Raw genomic sequence first — 27,218 nt, 5'->3', positions numbered from 1 at the left:
ATATCCTATCAAATTAATAAAAATGCCCAACTCTAACTCTTGTTCTTAGGGTTCAGTTAAGTCATATCAACAAATAATATTAATTACAATGTATAATTAAAAAGGAATAATAAAAATTCATAACAACACATATTTAACATTGTTCACCCAATGTGGGCCACATTTACAAAAAAACTATCCATGCACTTTCTTCTATTATCTAGCTAAGAATAAATTAAATTTCATGGCTTTTCACATTCCACAACCACTTATTTATTGAGCCTTTTCGTAAGGTCCTCAAAAATAAAAATTATAAAAATATTAATTAACTCATGTAACACAACATTAAAATATTAAATATTTTTAAATGCTCCATATATAGATATAATGAATATTATAATTACAATTTTCAATGTAGTCCAAGTGCTTATTCGAGGAAAGCATATATATAATAACAAAAGTACATATTGTTGGCCACTTGCCTTGATGATAACAAAAGAATAAAACACAAATTTACAAGATACAAATAATAAGAAATACAATCATCCTTGCTCGCCACCAACTACAAGGTCATCTACTAGTTGAGTATGGGAACATGGTCCAAGCGCTTTTTTGCCCAACCACAAAGCAATTATACTTCCCCGAAGTTTTTCCTGACATGAAGAACCATCAACCCTGGACGAAGAGCCTAGCTACCTAAAAATAATGGCAAGATGGAAATGATGGTGCAACATCATACATCTATATGCACATCTGTTATATGAGTATGCAATGACATATTATCTAGATGTGGCAGAGAAACACATTAAGTAAAATTTGCTAGACAATTCATCTATTTCAATGAACTAGGCTTTATCTAAATAACTTTTTAAATGTAGATTTTCTCAAAAGAGGATCATCCTTCTCTGTTGTTCCACATTTGACACCACTTCCCAGAAGCATAGCTTGTCCCACACACAATTCATCAAACAATAATAATCCAATGATCATGTATTTTCGTATGATGGTACTCCGATGATGGTACTCCTCATTTCACCTGCATGGATTTTCGTATGCATCTTAGACAAATTTACATTTTGAATGATCGTTAATGCAACTCATATATTCAATTTACATTCAATTCTACAATTACCATCCTACATGGCTATTCAATTCATCGAGATGCTATTGTTAGTTAACAAATTTTATCTTCCCAAAATAACCCTGACGATGGCTCCCTATGCCCAAAATAAAAGACAAATTCATAACTCACAGTGGGAGCAATTGTTATTAAATTAGTAGTCCTCAAAATTTTGAAAAGGTACAATTCCCTTTGTATGATCAAAATTTGTGTTTTTTTTGTATATGAATATAGATGTACTTTTAATCAAAAAGTAGTAAAGGAGACTAACACTTGTTCATCATTATGAAACAAATGCGGAAATGAGACTTGAAACCATTCATAGCTTACAAATGATCATTAAAAAAAGGTTCCAACACAAGCATCGAATCAAAGATCAGTAACTAATGCATAAATAGATGGACTGATTTAATTTTAAAACACCAACTAAAATCATAAAAGTATAAATAATCATTCAAGTAAACATAGGCACTTCAAAGAATACTACATTCAGATTGCATGAACCCAAATATTTATAACAAGCATAAACAACCTATAACTTTAATGCACACATACATATAAGCGCATTATTTTAACCAAATTACATTTGAATGTTTGATTGATACACACTCATGTGTTAAAGCATGAGTGGAATTAAAAAGATGCGGACCTTTGCATAGTCCATTCCATGTATATTTGAGGTTTAAAGTTGGTAGTTGTCTAAAATTCTTGAAAATTGATTCTTTTAAAGAATTGTTACAATATAACTAAAAGAGTCCTTGAAAATATTAAACAAGATCAGTATAACTAGTTATCTAAATAGCTCTAAGACTGAGGTGGCAACTCTTTAACTTCTATGCTAGCATCTCCTATCAGTGGCTACTGAACTTGACGGTCTTTATATTCCTACAATGCTTTCAAGACAGGTGGAATATCCTTCTCATGGGGGATGTACACATTGCTCATTCTCAATGCCCATAATGCCTTCTCTTTCCTAATTTGCTCACTATTGGTTAAGAATGTTTTGTCATGATTAATGCACCAAATTAAGGAAGCATATATCATGGCTAATTTGTCATATTTATCTTCGTCGAAGGTCTTTGGATTTGATAGAGCCTTGATATTCTTCTGGAGTTCTTTTTTGTTATTCTGGAACTCTGTTTTGAGCTCTTCGACTGCAACGCTTCTTGAATTATCCTTCTTCTTGATTTGGCATCCAATGTTTGAGAATTCTTGTATGACCTATACGATCATCTTAATACCTTCTTTTAGTAGTATGCCCCGCTCCCAAATATTTCATTGCAAGAAGGTGTACTTCCATTTATAACTCTCAATCCATACAACTAGAAGAGTTTTCTAAATGTCAAGAATAATTTTCTCTGCAGCTGTAAGCTCCAAACCCATATCCATAATTTCTTGAAGTTGCTCAATGGTTTGCACGTATGAGGTCATGCTTGCATTGCTTATCTCCATGGCAATTGTGTTTTTAGCTAAAACAAGTTCGTGGAGGCTTTGCACATGTTATTAATGAATAAGATCCCTTTTAACTTTAATTCCTTCAATCTACTTCTGAGCCATTCGACCAAAATGACTGTCGACTTGCACTTTCACCAATAATTCTTTATTAGTATCAAATTTTGAATCTAAAATATTCTCAGAAGAACTGGATGCCTGAGAAGAGGGACCCAATAAAGACTTTGACAATCAGATAATGTATTTACAAGTGCTTTCAAACATTCCCTATCGAGCTTGACCCTTTCAAACCTTGTCATTAATTTGATGGTAGAGACTTGAAAATTGTGCAGCTCAACATCTTTGCTCAGGGGGGCATATCAATGCGAGTTATGCTAAAGTCAACTATTGTAGCTTAAGTTGAATCTTTTTGTGTCACGGACTAAGCAATTTCTAAGTAAAGATGGTTAGAGTTATCATCTTCTACAATGCGGGAGGTGACCTTAATCTTTTTGCGCTTAGGTATAGAGGGGAATCACAATATCTAAGCAACAGTATCCTCAGGGAGCAACTTGGCAAATTTAATTTTCGTCTTTTTGGATAGAGATACATCCAACCAAGTAGGAGAAGACAAAGTTTGTAAGGAACTCCTCATGGAATCAGAAGTGAATAATAGGGTTCTTTTTATCGAGGGAGCTCTATTTACATTCTACGAATTGAAAGGAAAGGATGTTTTGGACTTACCTCCAGTGGGGTCTCCCATAGGGTTAACTTCACCTGTAGCACTTTGTTGTTCTATTTTTGAAGCTATTTCCTTCCCTTTATTAGTATCTTTGTTTCGTTCCTCTATATCATCTCCTTTCTCTTTCTTTGTGTCCCCTTTTTTGACATTGGGTAGGGAGCCATCTCCACATGTTTTTTCAAGCAACTTATCATTATGTGGTGGCTCCTCATCACCCCATTCACCACCTCGATCATCTAATGGAATTATATGAATGACCGAGGCAAAAGAAACGATGTACATTCCTTGTACTGCCTTGGTCTATAGCCCCTTTGGACTTATTCAAAGAGGGCTTTAAAGTCTCAGCTTTCTTCTTTGCTACCCAAATCTGAGTTGTTTTCAAAACTTCAGTTGTTTTGTCTCCAAATCTCCTAACTCGGGTTAATTCCAATTAATTGGATCCAAGGGTTGCATTTGGATAGTAGAAGTATAGGTTGGGTCTATCAAATCAAAATTATCATCTATGATGCCTCCTACATCCCAACCTAACTGGTAGTCCACAATTTGCTTTAGGCTCAATTGCATCCAATCTCACCTTCTGACTTTCTATTCATCAACATAATCTTCCTGATAGTCTTGATAAAAAGGACCATGATGCAAATGATCTTTGACAAAAATTTTGCTATCGAAATGGATCCCAAGACCATCATATGTCTCCACAGTATATTTAGACATATCCTTTCCAATATTTAGTGCATCAAATCACATTTTGCAAGTGTACATTCCCAAGCTATTAGGGAATTGAATACCAACCTTGTTTCTTTCAAAGCATCTTTTATTAACCTCACAAATTTGCCTACATAATTCAATTAAGACAAATTTGTCTTCCACATACCTGGGCAACTTGTTGGGGAAACCAACATAACCACCTACCCTGATGTAGGTAAATATTGAGAACTGCAAGAAATGGCTCCCAAATTTAGTGATTAATTGGGCAGCTTCTTGTGAAATTCTCCACTCCAAATGGCCTTGTAGTGCTCTTACCAACCTCATGGTGAATGTATAATTCAACCTTCTAAAATTGACATAACTCTTGCAATTGCAAATCAAGGTAAATCATAAATTTGTACATCATCATCATACTCATTCACATGGTTGAGACCATTGCAGATTCTGGTGCAAGCCAAGTCATAAAACAAGTAAGACGACAAATAAAATGACCCATTGAAGTGGACCTTAGTGATAATAGAGTGTAGTTGATCACTAATCAAACTTGCCCAGTTCATGTATGAGTGTCCCACACATATAACATGTACAAAGAAAAACATCCACTCATCCAAATTGGAAACATCCTCATCTCCTCTTAATCTATGCAACAAGATATTGATGTCCGCAATCTCCCCTTTTAGGTATGATTTTTGAATGGTTTTGGGTAGTTGCAATTGCCCTCTCTTTGGTGTTGAAAACCACTCCTTGGCAACAACATTTATGTAAACCCCCTTTTCAACATTGAACTCACATTGTGATGGAGTGAAATCCCAATGAGCGTACTCCTCTCTAGCCAAGAGTAAAATATAATTCTTATAAATAGTGGCGTGGTCTAGCATTATGAGAACCATATCGTTGGGGGTTTTAATCTCCCCGGTATCTAGTTCAGATCTGTCGATGCACTCTAACACCAAGTTTGTGCACTATGTAGCTACAAGGAAGGTAGCCCTCTCAAGCAACCCACTTTCAACCAATCTTTGAGCAATGGGGTGCTTGTTAAGGTTTTCAACACTTACCCAGAATTCATTTAAATTTACATACCCTAGTTTGCTATCCCCAACCTCATGTAGTGAGCTCTCCAACCCATTAAGATGCTTGTACCCCAAATATTTGAATCTCATGCTTGCAATTCTAGAAAAAATTGACATAATTTCTCCTTATTAAGACAATTCTTCAATTCCAAACCTCAAAAACCCTATCTTTATGGGGAAAATGAGCTCTATGGTAGTTCTAGGCACCTATTGAGCTCTCCAACCCATTAAGATGCTTGTACCCCAAATATTTGAATCTCATGCTTGCAATTCTAGAAAAAATTGACATAATTTCTCCTTATTAAGACAATTCTTCAATTCCAAACCTCAAAAACCCTATCTTTATGGGGAAAATGAGCTCTATGGTAGTTCCAGGCACCTACCTCTTCTGCAACAATGGCAATGGTGTTGACGTCATATGCTATTCATGTGCCCATGCTTATCTCTCTCTTCAATGCCCAATCGCTCCTTCGAATGAAGATTTAAAAGTAGAGAATAAGGGATTAATAGTCTTTACTTAGCAATGCATTCAATGCACTCCTACTTCGGCTCTTGGTAATTAATGTTTAGTACTATCGAGAGTTGTGTCACTTCAACTTTCAAATTGATTAGGTTGACTTGTCAGACTCCGCCATGAGTTTTATCACTTCAATTGGTTACATCGAATGAAATTTGTCCTCCTTTTCACTTTATCACTACCCCTCTTTTAGTTAAAATGAGCATCAGACTCCAACAAAGGTTTTAAAACCACCTATAACTCCCGCTTCGTGCAACTTTCCTTTCTCTTTACTTATATTGATTTCTTTCAGTTCAAGATGGAGTGTCAAGACTTGCCAAGATTTTCTAACATCTCCAGGATCTATTTTTGCCCTTCCAAGTGTAAGTTTTACCTTGGTTGCCTTTGTACTTGGAGTGCGACTTTGATTGTTGGATTTCGACACGGATTCTAAAACTCCTTCGTAATTCATCTTTGTTTTTTGTTTCTCTCATTACTTCTGCTTTCTTCTCTTTTGCATTGAGTATGACTTGAATCATTGGGCTTCAACGCGGTTAGGAAATTGCGTCAAAGTCCACCACTTGTTTCAAAAGTAGAACTTGGTGATCACAAGACATAAACATAAGAAAGAAACAGTGTGAGTTGAGGTATCGAATTCTAACAAGTCATTTAGAACCAATTTTGACATGTACACTAAGTATTGAAAACAATGAGAGGGGTCCAACGTGACTATTAGAACTTAAACTAAAGGCCACCAAGCTTTAAGAGCACTTAAAGAAAAGGAAAGAAAAGGCATAGGGCCGGTATGAGGAAGGTTGTCAGATATCGACAGAAGTTTCTAACTAAGACAAAACTCTTACATGCTTTAAAAACAACTAAGTGTTGAAACCCTTATAGGATCATATGGATACCAAAACGCAAGAATAACATACTCAACTCAAAAGTGGAGGGTAAAATAAAAAATTTAATTAAGGGGAGGAAATTTAGGCAACAACTATCATATGCATGCATTTGTTAATTCATCAATCTATATTTCTTTTCAATGCACTATCAATGAGATCGTTTTATATGACTTTCATATGCATTTCTAATATCATATTGAGATTATTTTCATGACTACATATGCATTCCTATTATTCTATATGATTGTTACAATGCATCTTTCGCACTCATTACAACATAACATTATTGTTTTAAGCCTGACATATTTTAAGAAGAAAGTATGACACATGTATGTATACTTGTATTGTTACACACATGTTTAGCATACATTCTTAAAGAAGACATAATAACTAAGAATTCAGATTTTAGCATGATTATGAATATTTCTTTTCTACATTTCAGTTTTGCAATGAAGACAAAAGTGGATTTATGTAACAGTCATTAATCCGAAAGAGGAATTAAAATAAGACATTTAAAAGAAGGTATATGCATATATGTATACATGTCAGTATACATATATGTGATAACCTATATATGTACATTTTTATATATGCATATACATTCTCTATTATATTTAAGTTTGCCTACCTATTTTAGTTTCTTAACTATTTAATTTTCAAATGAACATAAAGCAAGGTTACTAACATCCCTATGTTTTGATCTTTTACCTGTAATCACAAAATTATCTTCAAACTGTCGAGTCTCCATGTTTTCGTGGTTTCTAATGAATTTTCTAAACTGATTAGTGCAAATCATGATGCTAATGGTTCATATTGTTGTTGCTCTTGAAGCTTACAATGAAGGTTGCAGGTTTAATAATCATATTTAATCATTTTACTATCTATTTCAAATGTTCAGAATCTAAGCTAAATCACACTCTATCATGGAAATGAATAGCTAGAGTAGTTTGTATAGGTTGTAAGTTCACCTGTGGTTCTGGATACCCCAAGTCGTTACATAATCAGATGTATCGATTCAGATCTATCGATTCTCATACATCTGATTATGCACCCATTTGTTGTTAGCATAATCAAATCAGAATATGGTAATAAGTTATTTAATGTGAAATACACACTTTCAAATTACATACGATGGTATGGTTCCACCCAGATTCAAAATATTAACAAAAAGGAATCATTGAACCTACTTGAAATACTGCAAATGAATAGGTTGAATACAAGCGACTACTAGTCTCAGCTTGGACGCCTTGACAGTCGACTCCCCTCTTTTGTTCATTCCACCCTTCTTCAACTCCACATTATTTCTATTCAAATAATGAAAGTACAAACTTGACTATGCAGTAATAGACCGATATATTATGCTTCTATGTTTTCTATATTGATTTTCACTATGAAAGATGAAACATTCAAATACCTATTCTCAAAAAACTCTACATGCAAATGTGTTTTGAAGTCTCACAGAGTAATGAGTTCACAACCCCGCTATTACGATAATGGCTTTCTTATTAAAATGATATTCTTCCCAAAATAGCTATCAGTCCTCTTTTATTGGCATAGCTATTAGAAAACTTAAATGTTTTCTACAGGTTTCCTTCCTTCTCGTGGCCACTTGGTATGAGCCTCTTCTTTGTGTCTATATTACATATGGTTTTTGGCTTGTTTTCCTTTAAAAGATTCAGTAGCATAATGATTGAATTGGTGGCCAGCTCGCCCACTATTAACTTGGCTAAAAATATGCATTCGATGTTAAAATTGTATCATTTTCCTAGATTTCATGCGTTGAAGCATTAAGGACAACATGCGAATGGAAGCATTACAATATATTACTATGAATACCATTCGTTTTGGCAATACATTGCAGCATTATGAAATAAAATATAAATTAAAATAGCTCCATCCATTAAGATATTGTAAATGCTTTGCAATATTTTAACGGATGCGAGTATTGGTATAATCAGCCTCCATGCTATGAGGCATGACATCATGAGTAAATAAATATAGGGGTGTCTAGATACCATCATAGGTATATGCTTATGTGAGTGCACATAAATATGTACCCATATATTCACGCTCTTATAGCGATGTAGTCATGCTTATAGGTATGCTTATAAGTTCTATGTGCAATTGTTCATTAAGAGGAAAACATAATACATTTGTTATTGCAATATTTCAAGTTGAGTATATATTATTTCATGAAAGGCGGAGATAACATATTATCATAACACTCCAATATGCACTTGTTATCAAGCAATGCACAAGTAAATATAGGGTACAATTTATTTTTTTTCTTTTCTAATTATTCACTCATAAGCATCAGATCATATGTATGCATAACGATTAAATGAAAACAACACTGACGCCCAAAGAATGTGGTTTTAGTTAGTGTTGACAGATTCCACAATACTGATACTGAGAGAATAAAGCTACTAAGTTGAAGCTAATACAGATGCAAAAGCATATGGATTTCAAAGAATCGATGTTGTTCAATTAATCAAGGAGACAAAGCTCCTTTAAATAGAGTTACAAAGACGATGTTTCTAAAAGAAACAATCGTTAACTAGAGGCGAAATTAGAAACAACTTAAATGACTATTAATAACACAAAGAGAAAGATATTATTCTAATACCCTCCCTTAATGGTCATCGTTCTAACTACCAAGAGAAATAACAGAGAAAGTTGCCCCCTTCTTAAAACATGCTACAACAGAAGACAAGAGCCTGCCACTAACTCTGCCACTTGAGATGAGTCTGCCACCAACCCTCCCAGAAATTGCAAAACTTCTGGAGATACCCAAAACAACACCAACCGTCCAACCTGATGCTGGAGAACTGTCCCTCCCTGTAACCAGAGACACACCAAGAATAGCTGTCACGATTTTGAGGAAAAAATCGGCAAACCCTCCAAACTATTGCAGATGAGCAAGATGCCCGAAAATAGACTGCAAATAAGAGACTAGTGCAGATGTTCGCACAACAACTCCAGGTGCAACTAAAAACAGACTGCAGCAAAGTACAATTTTTGAGGAAAAAATCATAAACCCTCATGATTTTTTTTTTTTACAGGGACAAAAAATATTTAAAAACCCACAGATAATTTTTTAGGACAAAATTATAAAAACCCACAGATTTTTTCAAGGGAAAAAAATATTAAAACCCAGCAGAATTTTTTTTAGGTAAAAAAATATTAAAAACCGAAACAAACATTGATGCCCATATAAGCCATCTTCACGCTTTTCGAGGCACGAAAAAACGAGGTACTGAGAAGATGCTAAGTGCACAAAACCTGACTGCCTTCCAACATCAAGTTGGTCAATGACGCCATCTTGCATGTTTCCCAGGAAAACGAAAAATTGAGAAGAGGCGCTGCCACGGAATTCAAAAAATTCGAATCCCAATGCAAAAACAGAGGCAGATGCAAGTACAGACTTCAAAAAAATGAAGTACGGATTGCACGGATTTCGAAAAAAATCCGACTGACCTAGAAAAATCCGAAGACAACCCAGAAATCCTTGCAAAAAATCCAGAAAGAATCTGCTATCGAAATCTGGATCCGCTGGCTCGAAAATCGAGGCACAAAAATCGAAGCACCCAGAAAATTCTGACGACGACCTCGTTGAGATCTTGAAAAACCCACCACGAATCTGTACTCAAAAAAAAAAATCGACTGAATCTGGAGGGTCAAAACCCTAGCCGAAAATGCAAATTTCCGTCCAAAAATGGCAGAAAAAAAATCTGCAGGTGGGAAAGTCACATGGTTGCGCAAAATGCAGGAGAGACAGGTCGCGGGAGAGGGCAGAAAATAGCGAGAAAACCCTAGTAGCAATTTCGAATAAACAAATAAATTTTTCAAAAAAACTGTTAAAAATTCATGACGAATTTTTAATTGAAAAATTATTTCGAAAATAACCAAGGCTCTAATACCATAATACAGATGCAAAAGCATATGGATTTCAAAGAATCAATGTTGTTCAATTAATCAAAGAGACAAAGCTCCTTTAAATAGAGTTACAAAGACGATGTTTCTAAAAGAAACAATCGTTAACTAGAGGTGAAATTAGAAACAACTTAAATGACCATTAATAACACAAAGAGAAAGATATTATTCTAATAGAAGCTCTAGTTTAACTGCATATAAGATTAGATAATGACCTCCATTATACTTTACATGTTCCTTCTTCACTTGCATCCAACACAATTTAGGTACTTTCTCTCTAGCACCCATACTTGAATGGGCTTAGTCATCCATTGTGAGCTTGTTTTGGCCAATTCCAATTATTCTAGTCATTGTCAGCTGTTTTTCTATTGTGTTGTCTCTTCTTCCTTTCATATTTCTTTAATGGGGATAGCAAGACGACCAGCTAAACTTGCATAACTGTTGTGGTAATTCCATAAAGTCCAATGACAAACAACCCATTAAGACGACCAGCTAAACTTGCATAACTGTTGTGGTAATTCCATAAAGTCCAATGACAAACAAAACCACCTATTAACGTTATGTAGCTGTTGGGGATGAGGTCCCCTAGCTGTGGGCCCACCAGCTGGGTCTAGTCTATGACTACATTCACAAATTAGAAAACAAAAGGATACACTCAAATGTTATAAGGAGTATTGGACATAGCAAACAAAATAATCCATCATGATTGTAATTTCAATTGGGCATATCTTCCTTGCAAATGAAATCAATGATAGTCCACACAAAATATTCTTTAGCATAGGTAAGACTTTTCAACAGCCTGTCACTAGGGAAGGAGTTCCATCCTCTGTTTACCGAGGAAGTAGATAAGCTTTACAAATAAAGACTTTGGAGAAAAGCCAAAAGGTTGTTGACCACCATGACGAGGAATATCTTCTCTGTAAAATATTCATTATTTACGTGGCCTGCCAAAGAATATTCTGTCGACAACATGAATAGGCAGAGCATATGCTGGATCTATTGGCTTTAGTCCAGGATATTCCAACAATGACAGACCTGTATGAGTTGACGAAAAGCCACCATAAATTATTAAATTTAAAACTATAAACATCGGAAGTCCCTTTTCCCATGGGCTTCCGATACCATCAATTGGTAAGATTTGCTCCAAAATATTACATATGCATAAGATTTACTCAGAAATGTTATACAAGTAGTCCATAAATTTACTCAGAAATGTCATATAAGGCTTTGTACCTGCAATGCCAAAGAATGTATGGAATACATCCACAGCATCATCTGGCCTATCTGAGATACCCCCATTCTCCTTATCCTGCACTTCAGTCGCATGGTTGTAAATAAGATTGTAAATTCAGAAACAACAATACCCACGTACTCTAATGTGAACATGATGTAAATCAACCTGACAATCTAGGATGAAGTTCTTGAGTTTGTCCTTGTCTATCCAATGTACTCGATCAATCATGATCAAGCTTGATAAAACCCACCAAGAATAACACACCTGTATGGTGTAAACATAACATGTGAACATCAGCATATGCTATTACAATTCAGACTCTATTTTATAAGAACAAATTTGGTAATCAGTTTTCCAACATTCTTGAAATAGATCTCAGATAGTAAAAACTGAACATCTGAAACCTTACATCTGCAAGTTTCTCAGGTCGCCCATTAAGACCTCCAGTTTTTAATTCCCGTTCACAGAGCCACCATCCAAGAAGATCCCTATCCACATGACTTAGGGCACCTGTTATTGCAAGGGCACCAACACAGCAGAAAACTGCAGCACAAGGGGGAATAGCAGTAATTAAAGGGCTGCCACCATTTTATCATGTACATATTCTTAGAATCAAGACAAACTTTGAGCTTGTGAAATATTGTGGTTGAAATAAATTATCTGTTGTGGAGAAGTGGCATGAAAAAAACGTCGATGGTTTACTACAAGATGCATGATTTTCAACTATAAATATTATAGAGAGGAAAGATGGGTTTGATTCCATATTACTAATTTCTTCTCATAGCCATAAAATCAAACAAGAAATGGTCTTAACAAATTATCTAGTGCGAGGAGAATTTTCTTACTTTGACCTGCATGCGATTCTGCACCAGGAGTACACCCAAATGCACCATCAAAATTTTTACAACTCGCAACATATTGGTTGGCCTTTCCAACATCAATCTTATCTAGTCGATGTAAAATTGACAAGCAACAAACTGCACAGTAAGAAAACCTAGAAGCAACAAACATGTCAGTGAAAAGGACTTAGCAACAATATAATCAGTTAACCTCTTTCACAGATGCATTTTATTTAACTTGAGATAAGGCAATGTAAAAAATCACCGTGTGTCAATTTCTCCCCATTCATCACCTGCAAAGGATCCATCCTCCTGTTGCAATCCCATGATATCTGACAGTAAGATTTGCGGTAAACAAATTCCTTACCAATGTTTCTAAATGGGGTAGTAGGACATGAAAAAAAAAGGTAATGTGATAGAAAATAGAGTTGGGGAGGTTTCCAACAAGAACAAGTCACAATTTATATCTGTGAACAAAAGAATTTTATAAACAGACAGGCAGACAGACAGAGACAGATTTTGCAAAGGCACAAATGTCAAAATTTTCACTTTAAGTCAGCATATATTAACCTTCTTTGAAAAGTGATGCATTTTATTTTACAAAAAAATATTTGACCTGTATCTAAGCTACTGCTACCAAATTTGGCAAATTAATGCTTTCAGACTCCACAATACTTAAACTATATTCCTATTGTGTTTATCTCATGACCAAATATGGCATTTGTTAGTGACTTTTTCATTCTTCCCTTTCCAAAAAAAAACCCTGATTTTGGCCAAATCCTTGTGATCCACAAGTTTCTATAAGCTCAAAACTTAAATGGATAAAACTAACAATTTAAAACGGAATTAAATTTGCAAACATGGTTACCAAACAGACTAGAAGACAGTTCATGAATTTTTTTAAAGAACTCAGCATTTTTTGGTATTTCTGCTTGGTGTTCCTAATGTATCTCAAAAGTATTACATCATGAATTGATGCTAAGCTCCTAAGTAAATAAAAGGATACAAGTTGCTGTCTTGTCTGCATCAATAACATCTAACTTGTCAAGTAGGGCCAATATTTGAACAGCACTCAAGGTATGCAAAATATGAGGGTCATGCCCAATATTTCCACTAAATCCACCTGCACGGGAAACAAAACAATACTATCAAAAGTTGTTTAGACAAAATAATCTTAATCTTAAATCCCATCTCATAATAACAAGAAAAGAGGTAGCACTTAAAGCAACAATTACTTTATGTTTGAGGACACAATGTATAGCCTGAGTCAAAAAAAAAAATCTAGATCAAAATATCAAATCATTGCAAGAGCTATATTTATCCATGACACCTATTATCCTCTGCAGTATAATACAGTCAAATATATTTCATTTGTATCATCCAAAAGTCAAAAATAAACACGCATGAACTTCATGCAAGTGGTTGGCATTACCTACCCCACAAAAGTTTCACAATGTTGCTTCAGTGAACAGATAACGAGATAGATATTCAGACCAACCAAAACCAAATTTTGACAGCCATTTTCAAATAACATCTTTCAATTAGGCATCATGCTCTCCCCTACAGATAAGGATTTCGGCCATTTCATTGTTGTACTTGTGATGTAAGAGAATGGCCCATAATGTAACATGCCTAAGAATTCCCTCTACCAGGGAAAATCTGATAATGATAACTTGTAAGCTCTCCATATATTCCACCAACATCTATTTGCTTTGTTTGTCCATAAATTCCTTGCAAGTGTCAAATCCTTCTACATGAGGGTCCTTTGGGAGGGGCAAGAGTGCCCTTGCATTAGCATGTACCAATGCATCATCAACGTCATAGGGTAGTTGCAATACCCAAGATATTTGTGGCTCTACTGCCTGAATGAAAATGTGGTCTTTATCTACCGTAAAAATATCGTTGGCCTATCTTCTTACTAAGTTATATGACAATTCTATATCTTCCTTGCATCCAGGTTTGAAAATTCTGTAAGAGACCCAATAAACCTCAATGTAGGATGCCATTTCTTTGAAATGTTCAGCATGATCACTGATCTGAGCTGCCACTAAAATTTCTTGTGTCCACACCTTTCCCAATAATCTAGGTAATCTATTCATAAAATCAAATATTAGAAAAAATATAAGAGATCTATACCCAAATTCTAAGTTGCCAGTCCCAGTTCGGATTTGGATTTTGGTTTGAGATTCCGGTTCGCAAATTCGTTCAAAATTTTTTTGGGATGGGTTCGGGTTCGCTTTGGTTCGTCCGTACAAATACACATGAAAATAAAAAATAAAAATATATACATATGCAGCAAATAAGATCATAATACACTACTATCAACTATGCTAATAGTAAAGGAACATAGCAAAATACACCACCATATATATTAATGTTTTAGTACGAATAACCTAGTAAAATGCCAAAATACACCACCATATCAATGTTTAAGTTCAAAAATAATAATGTCAACATTAACAATCAGCCATCACTATCAAATATCATCAAAAATCATCAAACATATCATCATCATCCTCTTGTGGCAAATTACTATTAGAAGCACAAGCAATGCCACTGGCAGTGGTACTAGCAATCTCAGCTTCAAGAGCAGCCTCATGATCACTAGGTAGCTCATGATCATCATCATCAACTCCAAGTGCATCAAGGCGGGCAATTGAATCATCCAACTCTACATGCTCTGGTTCAACATCCCAATGCTTTGCCTCCCCTTTTTGTAGGTATTGTCTTGTGTGTTAGAAGCCTCAAGTTTGAATGCACATAGACCAAGTCTTCTGCCTTCTTGGAATGTAGTCTATTACATTTTATTGAGTGGATGGAGTATGTGCTCCAATTCCTCTTGAATGATGATGAACTAGCAACCAATCAAGATTTTCAAATTTGAAATTTGAGAGTTAAGAGTTATGAATACAAATTTTAAATATAAATTCAATATTCATCAACAAGAATGAAGGATTTAGAAATTAGAATCTTAAGACTTAAGAACTTACTTGTGACAAAACTTTGATGGCAAGGGGTTGTAGGTGCTGGTATATTTCTCCATGGAAGTACCACCATTTATGAGAATCGACACTTTCCTTGTCTTCAAGAGCCTCAATACCACAATCATCGATGCTTGCGAAACTCATAAATTCAGATCTCACCACAGGCTGCATGGAATTTGGAAACAGAGTCTATGAAGGGCTGCCTTGTACCCAATAGCAACTTCATGATCTCTATATGGAGCAACTCTACTGCTACTCTTATTAAGGACCGCCCGACTATAGTACTTGAGGCTCAATGCAAAGGCAAGGAGATGCAAAGGAGTAGTCATTCTGTTCCATTTTCCACCATGATTTTCTGTAGTTCCTTGAAGAATGTTTCTTCAAGATATTGCTCTTTCTCATTTATGAATTTTTTCATATCCTCAATCATGGAGTCAATGCCATCATATACCTCACCCAAGCAAGGCCTATCCATGCAGTGTATCGGATCATGCTCAATATAGGCTCAGTAAATTTTAGGAGGTACTCAACACGATCCCACCAAGAGTCATCTAGTATCATTACCTTAATGACAGCTGCCTTTGTACTACTAGATTGCCTCCATATGCTCCAATTAGCACTGGTTACCATTCTAGACAATGCCTCTTTAACCTTCACAAGACATCTCAAAACAATAGTGTTGGAGGCAAAACGAGTCTCAGCAATCTATTTCAAAATCAAAATAATAATAAATTAAAATTAAAAAATTAAAAAGTTTACTAAACTAAAGTCTAAAACATATTTAAATTTTAAATAACTTACCTTCAAGAGCTCCAATCTCGAGAATTGTCTAAATATGGCTTGCGACATATGGTGGTTCGTGATGAACATTTGGATCTCCTGGGCACACCATACATTTATTTGATCCACTCAACTTTATTGCCAATTTTTTGCAGTATTAGATTGAGTGAGTGGACAGCACAAGGTGTCCAAAAAATGTGTTTGTAGTGCTCCTCAACCAATAACTCGGCAGCCCTACAATTTTTGGCATTGTCTATTATCACCTGAACAACATTTTGAGGGCCAACTTGCTCAATGGCTTGGAAAAGAATGTTTGCAACAAATAGACCGTCTTTCACTTGCCCTTCACAATCCACTGCTCTCAGAAACATAGCACCTCTCGTGGACAATGCAATAACATTGACCAAAGGGCGATTTCTTGCATCTTTCCATCCATTTGATACTATGGACACACCTGTTTCGATCCATGAATCCTTGATGGGCGTCAAGGAATCCTCTACATGTTTCACCTCTTTTTCCAATAAAGTGGTATGCACCTTCTCATAACCCGGGCCCTTGAACCCCTTGGAGCCTCATTAATTGATCTCACCATTTTTTGCCAATACGATGAGCGAACAACATTGATGCGAATCCATTTGCAAAGATGCATCTAGCTATGTCTTGCTTGACAATGTGTCTAGCCTCATTGTTAAATGACATTTCCAAGGGCTCCTTTGCTCTCTTATTTGTCACCTATTCTTGAGGAAGATGCAAAATGGATGGCCCTCTACGGGTTCTTCATTGGAAGTTGAAGCCATAGAGGCCTTCACTTCTTTTTTACTTCTAGACCTTTCCAAAGGATGAACATTTGCATTCCTAGTTGCTTCATCTACTTATCTTTGCTCTTCAATATATTTTAGTGCAATAGAGTTTGCAAGAAGGGTTTCAATTGGAGGCTGCCCTGGAACTCTTGGATTGCCTAGACAAAACTTGATGCCTTTCTGAGGCATAAAGCACAAATGTGCTTTCACTCTACTATAAGAGCTTTTGTATTCCTCTTTGCAATGGCTACAAATCCAAAGGAAACCTCCTCCACCTAGCAGTTGCTGAACCATTTCCACATATTTCCATAGTGGAGAGCCCGGATCTGTTTTGAACCGGGAGTTCCCAGTGGTAGAAGCACTTGCCATTCTATGAATCTATAAACAACATACAAAGCCACAAACCAAAATGAAAAAATAAAATAAAACTAGAGAATCATTTCATTTTGTAAAACAAATGCAAAGAAAAATTTAAAAACAAACAAAATCAACAAAAACCTACCTCTTTTGTTGAGATCTTCCTCTTCAATGTCTTTGAGGAGTTCTCAACACTTGCAACCATGTAGGAATAGCTCACAAACCAGCTTAGAGCATGCAACAATCACCCTTCAACAATCCCTCAGCAATGACAAGCAAACATGAAAGTTTAGCAATGTAGTCAAGAAGTTTTTCTTTTCATTCACAAATGCAAATGAGATATGTTCTACCTTTTTGGCCTTTTTAGTTGTCTATTTTAGAGTGGTCAAGTTGACCAAAATAGGCAATAAAAATATCTTTTAAAAAAGTGTTTAATTGCCAAAATTCAGCCTGGGTTCTGCCGCTGAATTTGAAATTCGCTGGAAATTCCCCAAAATTTGCCTTGGGTCCTTCTCAGCAAACCCACAAAGCAAATTCGGGACCCTGGATGAATTTGGAGCGAATTTATAACGGACTAAACTTCGGACAGAACCAAACAAGGACCCAACGATTTTCCAGAAGAATCTAGCAACTTAGCCTAAATTGATACTGGTCACTCCCCTTTTTTCAAGTGTTGATCTCCAGGAGTTGTTCCCACGAGAACTCAAATTGGTCAAACTCCTTCCCTTAAACCACCATTTGGTATTGTTACACACATTTTCAACTCGCCAAATTTCAAACTTCTGCATTAAATCCATTATCTGGCTGATCAAATACATGCATTTCTTAAGAATTTTTAAGATTGGTAACCATGTGGTTGTCATCTCCCCAATTTTCATCATTAGTTGGATGGCATTCAGAAGAGAAAAGCTATGTAGAGGCTAAGAATGACCAATGTCGTTATTCCAAAGAACAAATTTGTTGCCCCAACTGTCAAGTTCTCCTCTTCATCAAGATCAATTTGCGGCATAAGGGACTACCCAGTTATTAAAATAATGGTGCAAATATTTATTAAAAAGGGTCTAACTGGAATAGGCTGCCACTTTGAGAAACATAGTGATTTAAAAATTAAATTAAAAAGAGAAAGCAAAAAGGGTAATAGCTTTTTGGGAGAGATATAAAAGCAAGTTTTGAGAGCTCGTTTCACATGCTTGATTTGATATTTTGAAAACCTTGTTTGCTGGTTGAACTTGTTCATTCTATGGCTTTGTGACAACGGAATTCCTTGCAAGGAACATCTTCTATGTTGGTGAAAGACCCAATTTGGAAGAGATCATTTGGTGGATTCATTAAGGAATCACATTGGTGCTTCAATGGTGTTATGATTCAGTCTTCTTCTTCAGATTTCAAAGCTTCTGATTGACAGAGATTATTCACAGAGACTGGTTAAGGGGTGTTTTTGAGCTTATTGCAGGTTTGTGGGGCACTTTTGGGCTGGCTGTACCATTTCAAGCTAGTTGTACCATCTCTAGGCCAGTCGTACACCTGCTGGAAGTGCCGTTTGGGTTTAAGGAGAAATTGATTTGGGGTTCAGAGTATTTATTTGCAGTTTTGAAGCATATTCCTCTTAGCTGCCACTTTCTTTATCCAGCCGTCCCTTCCGGTGTTGGTTTTGGTTTGGCATCTAGGGTTTCTGGGCTTCATATTGCTGGTCATTGCTGTCTATTGTCAATATTTCATGTAATCAGCAAATGGGTATGTTAAATAATTGTTTGTAATGAGTTTTAGACTTATGGGTGTCTCTAGTTTTGCTATTGTTTTGTACTTTCATATTACAGCTGATTGTGAGCATTTGAAATATTGTATTTGCAAGTTATTTCCTTTGTTTATTTGCTGCAATAAATCTATATATCTTGCAATATACTTCTGCACTTTAATCTTCTATCAAACACATCAAACAGAAAACAAAACACCAAAGGAAAAAAAACAAGGGTGTAACCATGTATGTTACATAGATCTCTTTGTTTTGGAATCCTTTGCTTTCTTTTGATTTAATCATTTATTGCCACACACAGTTTCGTTATTGTTGTTTGTGGATGGGAGGCATATCAAGAATTTCTTCTCAAGGCGGGTCCCTTGATTTGAAGCAAGGATCCTGTCTATTTGAAACCTTGGTATCCAAAGTTGAATCTCCAACTTGACAGCTATCAATAATTCCTTGGGGAAGCTTATTTTAATTTCTCTAAGTATACCCTTGGGCTCTCATCCATCCTATGTTTGTTTGCACCTTGAAATGGACATTTTGAAGAAGGTTTCTAGTAAAGTCTTTCTTTCTTTTTTACCTATTTCTCTGGTTGAGCATGATTATTCTCTATTGCTAGGATTATATTCAATCTTATGGTTCCCAAATCACATAGGAAGGGAGTGGCTTTAGGTCCTTGCTCGTGGGTTGTTGGAAAAGTAGTTTTATAGCAGCCTTATTAATTCTTATGTGCAGCCTTATATTGCTTTTAGGATTAGGTGTGCTTGTTTTATTAAAGTAATATTGTAATATTTAGTTTATAATGATCTTTTAAGTTGTTTAGTTAGTTTTTAGTAACTTTCTATCATGTAAGTTAGTATATAGAATCTTTCTATTCTGTCTTTAGTTCTCTATCATTTCCGTTATGGAAAGATCTTTTGTAATTGCTTATATAAGGAGGATTCCTCTCCTTTGTTAACAATAATAATCAACTATCATTTGGTTCTTTTTTAGTGAATATTTTTGATAAAAAATTTGTTGTCTTTACCTAGAAATTTCAAGGAAATTTTGATAAGTTTTTTTCCTGATTTTTTTAAAAACAAAATCATGGGTTCTGGAGATCAAGGGTTTTTACTAGCAAATTTTTGACCCTTTTTTTGCATAAAATAATAGGCTTTTGCTTCAATTTTTGAAGGTTTCCATGGATTAGTATGAAGTATTTTGGGGCGATTTTTTAAAAATAAAAATCATGGTTTTTGAACTAGAGAAAATCATTCTATCGTTTCTGTTATAGAAAGATCTTCTGTAATTGCTTATATAAGGAGGATTCCTCTCCTTTGTTAACAATAATAATCAACTATCATTTGGTTCTTTTTTAGTGAATATTTTTGATAAAAAATTTGTTGTCTTTACCTAGAAATTTCAAGGAAATTTTGATAAGTTTTTTTCCTGATTTTTTTAAAAACAAAATCATGGGTTCTAGAGATCAAGGGTTTTTACTAGCAAATTTTTACCCTTTTTTTGTATAAAATAATAGGCTTTTGCTTCAATTTTTGAAGGTTTCCATGGATTAGTATGAAGTATTTTGGGGCGATTTTTTAAAAATAAAAATCATGGTTTTTGAACTTGAGAAAATCATTCTATCGTTTCTGTTATGGAAAGATCTTCTGTAATTGCTTATATAAGGAGTATTCCTCTCCTTTGTTAACAATAACAATCAATTTATCATTTCATGTTTGACCAATTCTTTTGTGGGTGTTTGTCTGACCCTTATTTGTTGTGGTTTGAATCTTTGCTCTTTTGTGCCGATGTGTGTTTGCCTTGTTGAGTTGTACTAGGTTGTTGTTAGTATTATTATTCCACGGGTGAGGGCCCGAATTGATACCACTCATATTTATTAAAAAAATCATCCACTACTGTCCCTAAATTTTTGGAAAAAAAATGCCACCCTAAACCTCATCCTCTTATCTTGGAGAACCCATGGAACACTAAAAAAACTGACTTTGCTATTTCACATCAAGTATAGTAAGCAAATGTAAACATCAACAAAAATGCACACAAAATGGCAATCACAAATACATTGTTGAGTAAAAAAAATGGTTGGCCCTATAAATAGATGGTGCCATTGTGGACCAGGGTACTATCTTAAAGACATCCTTGGGTTTTTTACTAAAACCCTCCACACTTTTAAAAAATATAATATTTGCAAAACTACAAGAAACCGGTTTTGTTATCTCACACCAGGAATAGCAAGTAGATATAAACATAAACATTATAAATCAAATATGTTAATGACAAAAACCTTGCAAAGTTTAAATAAATTATTCTACTATAAGATGGTTTACATAAAAAACAAAAGAACAGCCCTAAAATAGTAGACTGTGCCATGGTGGAGCATGGCCTTCTATGTTAGCGAAAGCATTGTGTTGTTATCTAAATCCTTCTCGAGGCATAGATTATTTAAAATCTTTTATCAAGGTTTGAAACTTAACTCCTAAAACAAGTCTATTAAAAAAAACATTAAAATGTCCTAACTGAAACATTAAACTCAAAACTTCTAGTCTACCTATACTCTCTATTATATCACATTAACGAATCAAAATGAGACTGGAAAAAAATGTGTCAAACTGAAATTCAAAACCACTATTTGAAAAACTCAGAAACGGCATGGTAAATGCAGCAGATCATTGCTCTGGATCAACTTCAAGCAATAATATTATAAAATATAATAGTTACTTAAAACTGCTAGTTAGAACTACAACAAACAAAGATAACATTAAAATCGTGGACAATGGAAACAAATTCAAGTCCCCAATACATAATTTACTTTCCCAAGTCAAATGCTTTCAACTGCAGCTACTGGTTGTGTTTACCATATTTTCTAGAAGAGTCCTGCCATGTTTGATATACATGTAACACCAAAAATCTATTAGTGTTCCAAGCAAGAAACATTGTAGAAAGCAAACAATAAACAAAAAAGACAATATTGACATGAAGAACAAACCACAATCATGCTGGCACTGCAGCACCCAAGAAACAACAGCTTCTTGATCCACATCTTCAATCTTCCCCATGAGATCTAATGACGTTAGACCCCAATATGCACCACCCATTCTCAAGTGTTCCATTACCATTGAACTGAAATCTTTTTTCTGATACACATTAATATTAATTAAAAACAATGAAATAAACCAAAAATTGAAACAAAATTCATGTTTGGGGAAAAATCAAATTATTTGAATACCTTTTCAAGAGAATTGATGTATCGTGCATGCTTGTCTATCTCCAAATCACCCATCCTACCAAAATACCAACAGAAAATTACACATCAGACCTTTGTCTAAGATCCGAAGGTAATTCAAATTTAAAACAGTGATTTCAACCCAAATTAAAAAATTCAATTGTTCTAATACTTCATACAAGTTGAACTTGTGATCCGTAAACGAGGTGGTCATACCACACACTGCTATTGGGAAATGGCTATTCAAAGTAAGAACCCTTGCAAACCCTTAACAAGCACCAATACTACCTATTTGGATGCTGACACAACATATCACATGTACAAATCAGTTAGACAGAGTTCTTCACTCAGAATTGCAGAAAACAACAATATAAACAAACACATACTGAAACAAACTCATATTGCCCAAAAATTCGAGGCTAGATCCAGGCTCGAGAGCAACAACTCTCCATTCCATTATAGAAACACGTTTCCCCACATTAAAAGAATGCCAACATGGCATCAGATCAACAAGCTCATCACAAATTATAGAGCTCCAACTACACCAGCAATACACTCCCAAGTATGCTCACACTTGCATACGTAGGCATGAGAGCTAACCCTCTCCTAAACGTGCAGAAACAACTAGGCACCTTTCCTCAGCTCCCCAAACATGAGAGGATGAAAAAACGAAGCATCAAAGTGAAGATCCAAATTCCTGCTCACAATTGTAATCTGTAATCTGTATGATAATAAATATGCCTGTTGCTCAGAGAAAAAGTTTGACACTTATAACAAATTCAACAGGGTGAACGGCTATTCACCACAGCTTTTGGTGAGTTTTGAGAAAAAAAAAAGAGTTCGTCCCCTATATAAACTACCAAACTCATCAAACTTGGCTTTCCAGGTCATTACAGGGTCTGCAACTTTGAACAGAGACTTGTTAGAGTTGTCCCATTCCATCCCGGATCCATGTCAGTCATTTTAAAATTGCTGTTGCACGGTATTAAGATAAATTCCTCCTTTAAACTTCTCGGCAATACTCCAAGGAACTAGGAACACTGAGACCCCAATGTTTTGCACAATTAAGACCCAATTTTTCAGATCATGTTGTATCTATATAAACAATGACTTTGTGTGCGGAGTCCCTCTTTTGTACACAATTTGATAGAGGAGGAATAAGTCAAACTTATATTGTGATCCGTAAACAAAGTGGTCGTACCACATGCTACCATTAGGAAATAGATATTCGAAGAAAGGAACTCTTGCAAGCCCTTAGCAAGCACCGCTACTACCTCATTTGAATGCTGACAATCTCTGACATGCAAATCAATTAGACAGAACTCCTGCAGAAAACAATATAAACAAACACACCCTGGAGAAAACCCACTTTAGGGTTAAAAACTCCTGCCTAGAGAGCAACAACTCTTCATTCTGCTGTAGAAAAATGTTGCTACAGATAATAAGAATGCCAACATGGCATCAACAAGCTAAACACAAATCATAGAGCTCCAACTAACTATACCTGCAATACACTCCCAAGTATGTTCCGATTTGCATACATACATTGCAATGTCATACACAATGGATTTTCACCATATAACATGAGAGCTCCCTCAACACTAAACTACATCGGACACAGATAGAATAAACATAAATTACACAAAGTCAGCCACCATGCGCAACTGCACTAAATGTAGTACACTCTATGTAATGTCCCCTATTTATATACACTATCAATTACCAAGGGCAACATCTATGTTACTACCTTCTATTGCTATTTATTGAACATAACTAACTAATTCTTTGTAATATAACTTATGATGCCATTAAAACCATGCCTAAACCCAAACCAATCTGACCCCATTCCCAGAAGAGGGCTTGGCTGCCTAGGGCGCTTGACACCACCTTCTTAATGTAGCCCAGATTACTAGAACTCAATCCATTCATCTTTGGGGCCTGCAGCCCAGATTTCAGGAGGAGTCCTTTCACCCTTGGGGCTTTCTATTGAAGTGGTTTTACTCTGCCCTTCCCTAGCAGCACCCATCTCCCTTGGGGAATAGAAGGATTAGAATAGATTTATGACTTAGGAGAAGTTATGGCAATATCACTTTGTACTATTGATGTATATTATGACTGTCATACATAGTGCAGTCTATATTAATATTACTATTAAATTCTGCATAAGAACATTATCAGGCTTCATATATTAAACATACATATTAAGCACATCCCCATGCATACCACCAAGAACAAGGATGTTACTGTCTATAAATAACAATTCTGGTCTGATCTGATGGATGGTGGTGTCACTGGATGCTTTAGATTCCTTTCCTTTATATCTCTCAATATGAGGGAGAGGTTACACCTCTTCATCATGTATGCCCTTTGGCACGAGGCACACCCTTTGAAAGAGTGCAACTCTTCATTATTTCTGCCCTTTGAAAGGGACGCAACCTTTCACAATCAGACCATTATTATTTATTATTAAATTATATTTCAAAGTGGGGACATTACACTCTAGGAGATAAAGGGAACCCATATGCATCACTACATGTCTTCTTAAGTTGATTCCAATAAACCACACACACCAACACATCCTCCAAAGTCAACATCAAATGTAAAGTGTAGATAAACAATAAAGCATATTAACCAATCAGCCCAAAAGCATCATCCAATGTAAATAACTTAATACGGATCTTCACATGCCATCGTAAGACCCATAAAAACACCTTAACTCAACCACCAATGCATATCCGAACCAAAAGAGTATGATCCAAATACAATAAATCAATTGAATCGACTAGAGACCAATACAACAAACAACACCAAACAACAAAACATCATAACTTCACTGTAATATAATTTTTGGAGGTAATAGATTATAGAACCATATGAATGAACCTAATAGAACATGGATTTAAATCTAGGTTACCGGGTTCGCCTCTGGGCCCCCTGGTACGGGTCCGGGTTCAACCGGGTCCATGGTACGGGTCCAGTTCGACTAGGGTTCGAAAAACCCAAAGAGCGGACCCAGTCGAACCCGGGCGGCTGGGCGGCCCGTAAAGTCAAAAAACAATGCAAATTTAATTTTTTTTTCAATTCCGCCTTGTAAAATGTGAAATTTATAACCTAAAATTGACTTCTAAAACATTTTATTGACTCATTTCACCTCATTTGTGTTGCAAACAAAAGTTTTATGAGAGCAGGTTGAAGAAAGGGTGAACAAAATTTGGCTTCCAAGATCAAAGAGGAGGAGTTGAAGACTGATTTTGTTGTTTATATGATGCTATTTGACATGCAAATTTTAATTCATGCTTATAGGCTTCACAAATATCAATATATATAAATATATATAAAAAATTTACATGTTTTTTTACTAACGAACCCAAACCCCTTTTCAAAATTTTGCCGTACCGACATACTGGATTCTTCGAACCCGAACCCGTGCCCGAACCCGAACCGGTAACTTAGGTTTAAATGATAAATCCTCCATGAAGGTATTGAAGCTCATGGTTTCTGCAGCATTCAAAAGCTGGTTGTAGGAGATTCTAAAGTGATTATTGTTGGTTTAGTCAAAGGAGCTATTAACAGTTTGAAATTAAATAGTGACCTATTATAGGTGCGTAAATTGTGTGAAAGACTTGAGCAAGTAATATTTCACCATCGTTGCATGGAAATGCAACAAAGAGACAAAATTTCAAGCAATTGCTGGCATGATCAACTTACCTTCTTAGCTTTGGTTAATGAGTAGGCAAATTTTTAGAATGGCCTCTTCGCCATCCCTAACAAGGATCAACCATCAATCCTTCTGAAACATCCTCCATGCTAGTCGCAAAATGAAAGCTTCTGAAAAGGGTATGGACAAAGGGTAGAGAAATTGTGTTAGATGTTGTAGTTAAAATCGCCCTTGTAGATATGTTAGAAAAATGTGGAAGCGTAGAAAGGGTACACAAATCATTTGACAAAATGCCTCAAACACGTGATCTCATGGCCAACAACGATTGCAAAATATTCACAAATTAGATTTGTTGAAAAGTATCTAAAAGTTTTCGAGCAAATGCAATTGGCAGGTATAAAGCAAGACTTGGAAACCTTTCCCTGCTTTCTCCCTGCCTACGGGCATCTATCAAAGAGTAATGGAATGGGGAATCTGTTAAATGATATGGATGCAACTACCGTGGCAGACATGTATGCAAAATGTAGAACCATAAAGAGGGCAATTTAACTGTTTAGCATAATGCCCTAAAACAAGAAAAAATCAACAATCGATCATACTTTCGAAAACAAAAAATGTGGCTTATGGAACGTGCAAACTTACCTGTAAAATGAGCTTGAGGCGTTTGGCTTACATGAACAATAGGTAAACCCTGTTGTTCCTCAAACAATGTCGTCTTTGATAAGTAGGAGTTATTTTCCACAGCAAGTCTATCAGGGTTCGACTATGTAGTTTTTTAGTCAAACTCATTAACCCATTTTTTGTTTCATGAGTAGTGGTTCAATCTTGGAGGGAACTTCGTGGTTAAGCGTGCTTGAGTTGAAGTAGTACTGAGATGGGTGACCTCCCGGAAAGTCTCAATACTTCACTCTTGGGAGCATCATCTAGATGCAATGAGTGTTAAGTGGACCATTCATTCTCATAATATCGTCTTCGTTTCAAATTAAGGTAAGGTCAAATTATATTTAATTTAATTTAAAAAATATTAAATATAAAAAAAATACCAAAAGCTTGATATATTTTATTTATATAATAAAATCATCATAAAATTAATTTATAAATCTGACAAATTAATTTATATCAAAATAATAAAATATCTATAATTATAATCATTAAATCTCGGTATTTAAACAAGAGAAAATGAATATAGTTTCTAAAATAATAATCTTATCTTAAATAAAAGAA

General features: G+C 35.4%; 1 protein-coding gene across 5 annotated transcripts; it reads right to left on the bottom strand.

The window, feature by feature from the left end:
- Positions 1-506: 506 nt before the first annotated feature.
- LOC131055418 (geranylgeranyl transferase type-2 subunit beta 1) lies at positions 507-26,864 on the bottom strand. Of its 5 annotated transcripts, XM_057989917.2 has the most exons (11): positions 26,637-26,863; positions 26,045-26,164; positions 22,340-22,394; positions 22,100-22,247; positions 13,461-13,577; positions 12,720-12,786; positions 12,461-12,609; positions 12,025-12,158; positions 11,781-11,879; positions 11,615-11,690; positions 11,042-11,416 (listed from the first exon to the last, which is right to left on the bottom strand). In XM_057989917.2, the coding sequence occupies exons 3-11, from the start codon at positions 22,391-22,393 to the stop codon at positions 11,313-11,315; spliced, it is 948 nt and encodes a 315-aa protein (XP_057845900.2). In that variant the 5' UTR covers position 22,394; positions 26,045-26,164; positions 26,637-26,863; the 3' UTR covers positions 11,042-11,312. The 5 variants fall into 5 exon arrangements, with proteins under 5 accessions (XP_057845906.2, XP_057845900.2, XP_057845892.2 ...); XM_057989923.2 differs by lacking the exons at positions 11,042-11,416; positions 26,637-26,863 and adding an exon at positions 507-1,015 and having other exon boundaries at positions 26,045-26,596; XM_057989909.2 differs by lacking the exon at positions 26,045-26,164 and having other exon boundaries at positions 26,637-26,864.
- Positions 26,865-27,218: the final 354 nt, after the last annotated feature.

The sequence above is a fragment of the Cryptomeria japonica genome, chromosome 2, assembly GCF_030272615.1.
Source record: "Cryptomeria japonica chromosome 2, Sugi_1.0, whole genome shotgun sequence".
In the NCBI taxonomy this organism is placed as follows: domain Eukaryota; kingdom Viridiplantae; phylum Streptophyta; class Pinopsida; order Cupressales; family Cupressaceae; genus Cryptomeria; species Cryptomeria japonica.
Note: the sequence above shows the minus strand (reverse complement) of the source record. Positions and strands in the feature narration are given on the sequence as shown.

Coding starts and splice junctions, on each gene's coding strand:
- LOC131055418 (XM_057989909.2), bottom strand. CDS start 22,393: ATGGGTGATTTGGAGATAGACAAGCATGCACGATACATCAATTCTCTT. Junction 12,610..12,719: donor TGGGGAGAAATTGACACACG/GTGATTTTTTAC, acceptor TGTTGCTTCTAG/GTTTTCTTACTGTGCAGTTT. Junction 11,417..11,614: donor TACATTCTTTGGCATTGCAG/GTACAAAGCCTT, acceptor CAACTCATACAG/GTCTGTCATTGTTGGAATAT.